We start from the raw sequence: 9,539 nt of genomic DNA on the forward strand, positions 1-9,539 counted from the left end.
GCATCATCAGCTTTCTTCACCACATTTGCTTATGCACCCCTTTTTTCTTCAGCAATTGTGTCAGGGAAGGTGACCATCCAGAGTGCCATGTTAGTAGAACAAATTGTTCTTGTGTTGAGGGAGTACTTGAGTGGAGCCCAATGTCCATCTGCTACCAAAATACTTTATAAATAAGTATATACACATAGCTCTATTCCCCTGTCATTGTATATAAATGTATTTACATATATACATACCTGTATTTAGACCTCTATAACTGTCTTATGCATTCCAGTTCTTTCCTCTATTTCCTTTTACTTTCCTCCTGTCCCACTATCATTTTTGGCCTTCATTCAGGTTTTGGGAATTCCTCTTGGCTACATTGCCCTTCATCTAGCCCCCACCCCACCAAGCATTCTATGCCCTCCTCACCATCAATTTTAGATCACTTATTTTTCCCTGTCCCTGGGTTTGTTGGCAGCACCCTCCTTTTCCTCTATCTCTCCCTCTCCCGTGTACCCCCACGAACTGTCAGTCCCATCGTACTCTCCTCTGGATTGTTCATCCCACCTATCTTGTCCAGGTAGACATGCATAGACAATAATACGTGCAAAAACAGAGCAGAGCAAAACGTAACAAAAAAAGAAGACAAAAAAATAAATCAACAACAGCTAACACAACAAAACAAAAAATAAAGAGAAAAAGAAAAACCAACAGCAAAAATTGAAAAGTCCTCAAGCGATTCCAGGTCTGTCCATTGCTCTTTGTAGTGTTTTCCAGTGAAGTTGCTGGGGTGCCACGCCCTGGACCCCCAAGTCCACCTTTGGCATTCCTCGGGGACTTCCTTGCTTTGCTCCCCTTGAGGCTCCGCTGTACACCCTTAGTGTTCACCCTGGTGCAGGAGTCAGATGTGCTGTCCTCCTTAGCACTAGATGTCCATGAGGGACGCATCATCATGTCTCATGATGGGGCCGGCCCTGTGATCCTCTCTGTGCTTTGGCTGCTCTGAGCTGGAATATTGTCCTCAGGGCTTGGTGGGCCGGGTGTGTTCCATTCTCTCCTTCCCTCTTCATTTGCTCCTATTCACAAACGCCCCACTCCCTGAGCTGCAGCTTCAGTGCTGTCCTCTGAAGTGCATTCCTCTGGGGTGGGGGATGGGGGCTCACATAGTTGGAATCGGGGGCTGGCCCCCGCTGACCTCTCTATTGGTTCCTGGTTCATGCCTGTAGGTTGTATTCATAGCTTAGCACTGGGTTGACTTCTGGTCCCTTTATCCCTCTCCTGTAGAGATATAAACAACACCCTCCCCACTAGGTGGGTTAGTGCCCTCTTCCCCTGTCTCTTTCTCTCTCTCTCTCTCTTTCTCTCTCTCTCTCTCTTCCTCCTTATTATTTGGCTGTCATATGTATCCCTGGGTTGGGTTCGGCACCTGCCATAGTACCTGGACCTCACCCCAGGCATGTATGTATTTAGTAGCTTTTCCTATATATCCCTTTTTACTTTTTATTTTTTTTTTTTGCTTACCTCAGTGGACTCATGTTGTACTTGTCTTTTTGTGCTTGGCTTACTTCACTTAGCATAATTTCCTGCAATTCTTCCCATGCATCATGTGTTTCATGCGTTCCTCACTGCTTTTTAGGGATGCTAAAAATCATTGTATGTATGTACCACAGTTTTTTTATCTTTTCATCTGTTGATGGAAACTTGAGTTGTTTTTAACTCCTTGCAATTGTGAACTGCACTGTGATGAACATTGGAGCACCGATGTCTGGCCGTGGTTTGCTTCTTGCCTCTTAATGGGTATATGCTCAGTAAGGGGATTGCTGGGTTGTATGGTAGCTCAATTTCCGTCTGTTTTAGAAATTGCCAAATTGATTTCCATAATGGCTGTACATACCTACAGGTCCACCAGCAGTGGATGAGAGTTCCTATCTCACCCCAGCCCCTCCAACACTTGTTGCTTTCTGATTTTTTGAATTGGACTATTTTTTAGGGTGTTAGGTGGTATCTCATTGTTTTAATTTGCATTTCTCTTATGGCTAATAATTGGGAACATTTTCTCATATGTTTATTGACCATTCAGATTTCTGCCCTTGAGGAATTTCTGTTCAGGTCCTTTGCCCACCTCCTTAGTGGGAAATTGTTTGTTTTCTTGTTGTAAGTTAGCAGAGTATTGTAGATTTTTTTAAAAAAGCCTTTGTCCGATGTGTCATTGTTAAAGATGTTTTCCCAGTTCGTGGACTCTCTTATTACTCTCTTGGTGAAGTCTTTCGATGTACGCAGGAGTTTTATCATCTGTATATCCCACTTGTCTATTTGTGCCTCCTCTGTTTTTGTGTCCTTCCCTATTTCCTATAGCCTATGGGAGATCACAGACCTATAAGTAAAATCCTAAACTATTAGGACCATTAATGGTGGAACTGGGAAAACCTGAGAGCTTTGACTCAGGGACTAGCTAGGCTATCAGAAATAGTGAATGACACAAACACAGAGGAGGTGAAAATTCGTTTTGGTTTTTAGACTCTAAATACTGACATGAAAATGACATACAAGGAATAAAAAATTAATCATATGAAACCACTGAACCATGTTATGTAAAATGGATAAAAGGAATGTACCTGATTAAAAAGGATTCTAGTTTTTAGGAATAAAACCCCACCATGCTTGAGAAGCGACATGCCGATTTTATATGGAATACTCTGAGATCTAAATAATTTCCCATTAAAATATTAGTGCTTTGTGAATGTTATAAACGCTAAAACAACTGACAAGTGTTTAAAATATCACAGATTTCATCTTTCTACCATAGTAGTATAGTGGTTTACACAGTGGGCTGCTAAACACGAGGTCAATTGGTCAAAACCACCAGCCACTTTGCAGGTAAAAGCTGAGGCTCTCCAGTCTCAGAAACCCACAGGAGCAGTTCTCCTCTGCCCTATGGGGTTGTTATGAGTCAGGATTGACTTGCTGGCAGTGCGTTTAGTCTGGAGTCTGGAGTTAGTCTGGAGTTTGGGTGGAGCTGGGTGGGATGTCAGAATCGGTAAGGAAGAACAGGCAGTGGAAGCAGGTGTGACCTCTGCCTCACAGGATATTGTCATTGGGCTGATTGTGAGTTCGGTTCTCCTTCATCCTTTGTGAAGTGTGAGGAGGTAGATGGTACCTGCTCACCCTTTTCACACTCACTTTTCAGAGGAATACCAGGTTTCAGTTCGCAGCCAATTCACTTTATGGGAAACCATAGAGGTGCCCAGATTGCTATGATACTGAAGATGTTTCTGGAGAACTTCCAGACTAAGACAGACTAGGAGAAAGACTTGGCAATCTACTTCCAAAAATCAGTCAAGGAAACCCTACAGATCACAAGGATCCCATCCACGACAGATCATGGAAATGGTGGCAAAGGACCACACAGCATACCGTCCATGAGCCCACTAAGAGTCTGACTCCCTTGAAAGCAGCTAATCACACCAAGTAATAGTGTTATCGAATACAAATAGCACGTTCTCAATATCACTGGGTTAGAAATGCCGCAAGTGGATTGCTTTAACAAACTTAAATTTATTTTCTCACCATCTAGAAGACTAGACATCTCAGTCCAGGGCACTGGCTCTAGGCGATGGCTCGCTCTCTTTCTGTTCACGTAAGGAACATCCTTTTTCCGCTTCTCAAGGCCCTGTACTTCTTGGAGTCCTTTGTAGACTAGCCTGCCCCGTCACCTTCAGGTAGTGTTGATCTTCACTCTTTCCTTATACGTCAGTGTCATATCTGCGCTTTCATATTGTAAAAATGATTGGAACTCAACATCCTCTTCTGAGATGACCTCATTCATATAACAAAGCAAAGCCTAACTCTGAATGGAATTCTCACCACAGGTAGGTTGTTGTTTGCCAGGCATCCCATTCTTACTCAGAGTGGCCCTATGTGACAGAGTAGAGCTGCTCCCTCCATTGGGTCCCTGAGGTAAGCATTTTTACAGAAACTAATGGTCAGGTCTTTTCTTCCATGCACATGCTGGTAGGTTCCATCCACTTACTTTTTAATCAGCGGCCTATCATTTAACAAGTGCACTGCCAGGGCTCCTGATCTGAACTTACAGAAGTTAAGAGTTAAAAGACATATGTTGGGGACCTACAATTTACTTAATAACAACTGGGGTGTACATATATTTATAGAGAATTATAATATGCCGATAGCAATGTTAAGGCATCATGAATATATTGTCATATCTAGTGGAATATGCATATTTAGCAAAAAAAAGTCTGTTAACTTTTCTCTTGCCTTAGGCCAGTATACCAGTACAACAGGAAGCTGTAATTTTGAGAGTTCACAACACTGGACCACTGCTTGTCATCTGACTCAAGACTCCAAGGATGACTTGGACTGGGCCATTGGCACACCAATTCCTGCTGAAGCACTGAGTCCAGACTCTGATCATACACCAGGTAAACTGAGGAGCCATAGCCAGATCAATGAATCCAGTGCACTGGAAATCAGTTCTCATCATTTGAGAGAAAGCCACAAGGGATTCCTTAGGACCGTGTGGGTAGAGAGTTGCAAACATTTTATTGAAGGAGGGTTTGTCCTTTCTAGTTCAACTCCTCAATTATTGACTAGGTCCAGAACGGACATTGCCACAATAAGGAAACCCTGTGTGATATATTTTTTTTTAATTTGCAGATTGTATTTCCTAACATAAAGGGGTTCTTGAAACCTTTATGGGTTTGGGCAGGTAGCGTTTAGGATAATGCAGGTATGGGGCAAAGGTTTAGAATTGCCAATAATAAGAACATTCCTACTGCCATCTGGCCGTTCAGCCAGCCAGTATTCCCATGCTGGTTGCTCTGAAGTCTAGGAACAGAGATGTAAAAGGTTAGGACGTGAACCAGGATTTGCTAAATCTTAACAAATGTTGCCTCCTGCTGATGCTTGCAATTAGCGAAATCATCGATGGTTTGACAGCTAATAGAGTCAGAGAGGAAGCACGCTTGTAATCTTATTACTTTTGCCCAGAAATCCTGACTAGTTATTAGCAAACAAAAGCATTCTAATTTTTTCTTAGAGAAAAAGATAAGCTAAAGAATTTCTCAAAACAATTAAAGCACAGGCAAACAAAAAGATTATACAGAATTAAAAAGAACTTTTCAGAGGAAAAGTATACAAGATGGTGCAGGTATTTTATGACCAGTAGAAATAGAATGTTAATTGTATTACTTATATATTCTAGGCAGATATGTGATATCTTGTTCAATCACAGTATGGAAATTCATTCTTATTTTGAAGTTGTCCTCTAATTGTATGCTACATATTAGGAATAAGAAGCCATCATGCTTGAGGAGTAAAATGTTGATATTCTATGAAAACCATCTCAAGGATCTAGAACATTACCCAGAAATTAGTGGAATTGGGTAGAGTTCAGGAAGTTGAATACAGAAATTAATAGAATCCAGAATTTAATAACAAAGTTATATAATTAAACTCATTAGGGAAAAGATGTATTATTTGATATGGGACTGGCATATTTGGTTAGACACCAGAACCCCAATTTTGTATCATACACACGAGTAAATTCCAGACAGATTAAATATTTAAATGTAACAAATAAAAACAACATAACTTTCCCAACAAAACTGAAAGTAAAAGTTGCACTTTGGAAGTAGGCTCTAACTTCCCAAAACCCAGAAGCTACAAAAGAAAAAATTTACTTATTTGATTATGTGAAAGTATAATTTTGATCTAAAATTTTTATAATTAGAATCAATAAAAATGTAATAGGCGATAAGTGATGGTCCTTACATAGTCAGCTAACTATTATAAAATTACTAGAAATGGTCAACGTATCAATCTACATAGATTTACATAATCAATTCAGAAATGTAGAAGTTCAAAGTAAAGGGGGGAGAAAAAAAGCAAAAAACCTCATTGCTATCAAGTGACTTCCAATTCATTTCAACCCCAAAGGACAGCGTTGCACTGTCCCATAAGGTTTTAAAGATCGTCAAGTTACAGAAGGTGACTGCTACCTCATTCTCCCGTGGACCATCTTCTCAATTTGAGCTGCCCAGTGCTTTAACTACTGTACCATCAGAATATAAAATGATCTTTAACTTTACAACTCATCTGGGAAACGTGAATTAAAATAAAATAACAAAAAGACTGTTTTTGAACTTTTTGATGCCTATTCCCATCAATACCTCATGATCACAATGGCTGGTCTGAGTTTTCCTTGTGGGCTTTGTTGCTTCCCTGCTAGATGGCTACTTGTTTAACTTCAAGCCTTTAAGACCCCAGATACTATATCTTTAAATAGCCAGGCACCATCAGTTTTCGTCTCCACATTTGCTTATACACCCATTTGTCTTCAGTGAGTGTGTACAGAAGGTCAGTATCATACAGTGCCACATTATTCAAACAAACCATTCTTCTACTGAGGTAAGATTTAAGTAGAGGCCAAAGTCCATCTGCTTCCTTGGTAGCGATTGTACAATTATGCTTGATCTAATTGAATTATGGACTGTTATAATATCTGTAAGATCTCTCAATAAAATGATCAAAAGCTAGATACAGAATATTAAATAAATGAATAAATGGGGGGGGAAAAAACCCCAAAATACCACACACAAAAGAAAAATCATTGGCAGCACACTTGTGCTTTGTGGAGAGTTTTTTAGCTTTTTCACTTAAAAATGTTTGAGCTACTGCTTCTCACTATGATGATAACATTCACTTTTGCTCAATTTTAAAATTATTCTTTACAATTGTCCTCTTTCTAAAAATTTGAAATTATAAAGAAGCATGTAAAATAATTGCCCATAGTCTCAATATTGCAATATATCAATCAATAAGCTTTTTGTTTTGTGCATCCTGCTATCCTATATTTATGTAAATACTTTCTAATAAAAAATAGGCTTCTCCTTGATATAGAATATAGTGTGAAAATATGTATCCATGATGAATATTTTAACATAATAGTCTTAGCCACAGTAGTATATTCTACTTTGTATTTTTATTTTAATTCATGAGAGTATCCAGTGCTGAAAAGATTTATTTTCTAACAGTATCATTTATAACAAACAGCACAGTGAATACACCTTTAAGTATATCCTTTTTTAAACTTTTAGAATAAATGCATACTTCCTCCCTTGAGAACTTATGGGAAATTAGCCAATTTTTACCACAACTATCTAAGTCTAGACATCAAATATCCAGACATGTTAATGTGCTAACATTTAAAGCAAGTATTGCTTAGCCTAAGACAATACTGGAAAACCACTAGAGCAGTTCTGTTGGTATATTACTAATGGCACAAAGATATTATAGTCTCAATATAGGGGTCACCACTAGCTATGGGAATGATTCCATCAATTGTTCAAAAAAGAGAAATAAGCGTAATTGTTACCTTTTAATGGAATAATTAAGGACTATTAATTTCCCCTTTTGAACTTTTATAACTTGTGTAATTTCATTAAAGAAAACATGGAAAGTTTTTCATCTGGTTATTTATGCAATGTTTTCTACAAGTAAAGATGTCCATAGCTCACAAAATATAAACTTACTGACAGAATGTTTCTTATCCTCCATGTTAATCACTGCATGAGACAGTATATTTTTCACAGATTTCTGTCTTCAAAGCTGCCTGATTATGTCATCCCTGTTTTACTAATATGCTTCAGTGAACTTGTTTTGACATTTCTGAGACAATGGCCTGCTAAGTAAATTGTAAGGACATTAATTAATTTTGACCCCTTGGGAAAAGCAGGAGTCTTTACGTGAAGGCCAACAGATTAAAAGAGACGACGCTGTATTTCTAAGCATCACAACATCGCTGTTAATTAAAGAAGTACCGATGGGCTTTTTAATTTATTGCTGCCAAGATTAAGAATTCGGTACATGAGGAAGACATTTCATCACAGGCCTATTTCAGAGCCTTTGAGCCGCCATCGTGGAAGTTGTAGAGAGAAACTAGGATATTAATCCACCCTCTCATCTGCACACAGTGTTTACAGTTAGGACATAAAGAATTTGATGTGGAGAGTGGCATTTGAATGGCATAAATCACCCAAGGAATGAGGCGCATGGTGCTGACTTTTTGTGTGCGATCCCTTTGTAGGTTTCTGTTCTTTTAGATGGTATAATTGGCCATCTCCACCATTAGATTATAAATTCCAATGGGACACAAGTCACATATTGTGTTAATTTTATCTTCCCTCCAGCCTTTAAAGTAAGTGTGAATAACACGTGATGAATACTTGGGTAAGGCTCATGTGGCTGAGACCTATTCATCACTGTGTTTAGTAGTAACCCAGGCTCTTTGATTATTTAATGCAATGAGAGCTTTCTTCATACCTTCTAAGTATCGCACACATTGCTGGGAGTTGAGGGTTTGAATTAATTAGACATTTATATAATAACTGTGGCATAGAATAATCTGCTTCATATGACCCATGTGTTTCCTATAGCATAATTGCATATTTACCACTAGATTTAAAATATGAACCCAAATCATCTTAGTAATACTAACAATCTAAAGTATATTATAATAGTTTAAGGTATACAGTGTTTAACAGATGGGACTTATTGAATACTTGGTTGGCAGGTCCCTAAAGTTTAGGCACATGACAATTGTACTTTTATTTAGGAATACAGGGAAGGTATTATAATTTCTGAATTAGAAATAAGGAACATAGGAAACTAAATATTCTCCTAATCTTGTATAAAATATAATAAACCTGAATTGAAATCCTGGTTTATGGAACATCATCTAAGCTCTTTCTAGGACATTACTGCATGCTGATCCTTTACAGAGAAACCTAATGCTTGAATCCCCTTGAACTCTATACTTGGGGTCATTTAACCTCTGTTTTGATGGCTCACTGGTGGATCACTGATAAGAGGCTTGCCTTCCTCTGTTTCGATGGCTCACTGGTGGATCACTGATAGGAACCTTGCCTTCCATGCAGGAGGTGTGGGTTCAGTGCCGGTCAGCACAGCACCACCTCTCTATCAGTGGAGGCTTGCATGCTGCTATGACATTAAACGGGTTCACATGGTTCTTAGGGCGTGTTTGATTCCATGTTGCCTGGATCAGCATGAGACAAAGGGTTGCTCAAGGACAGCTAATAATGATCATTCTATTTCATCCTAGACTTATATCCCCATCTCACCCTGGTTTCTGATAAAGGAAATAATGAAAGACCCCATGGTCATTGTTTTAGGAAGGTTTGAAAAAGGGCAGAGATATGAAGTTAAACATATATAATTTTGGCATAGCTTACATGTGTATCAGAATATTACACTTGGATTTATTCCAATCTTTTTCATTCTCTCTCTCTCTCTCTCTCTCTCTCTCTCTCTTTCTTTCGCACATCTGGACCAGAAGTGCCAAGTAGGAAGTTGATGTTTGCAGCAAGCTCTGGAGGGAAGGGTTTAAAACACAGGAATGGACACTCCCAGATCTACCGTCTGAAGGCACACTTTTGACTCCCGAGCAGAACCTCTCACACGAAGAAACTAAATAACACGAGTTTGGCATAATGGGAATGTCGCCTTGAGCCCCGTGGTGG

The 9,539-nt window shown here is 39.1% G+C and overlaps 1 protein-coding gene across 1 annotated transcript in view; it reads left to right on the forward strand.

Moving 5' to 3' along the window:
- Nucleotides 1–9,539, forward strand: part of MALRD1 (MAM and LDL receptor class A domain containing 1) — an 819,322-nt gene that overhangs the window by 571,999 nt on the left and 237,784 nt on the right. Inside the window, 1 exon segment of the mRNA XM_013008119.2 lies at nucleotides 4,263–4,421. Coding sequence (XP_012863573.1) covers nucleotides 4,263–4,421 — 159 coding nt within the window.

This window comes from Echinops telfairi, unplaced genomic scaffold (genome assembly GCF_000313985.2).
Source record: "Echinops telfairi isolate 266 unplaced genomic scaffold, ASM31398v2 ScPeMD7_7473;HRSCAF=8511, whole genome shotgun sequence".
NCBI classification, from domain to species: Eukaryota; Metazoa; Chordata; class Mammalia; order Afrosoricida; family Tenrecidae; genus Echinops; species Echinops telfairi.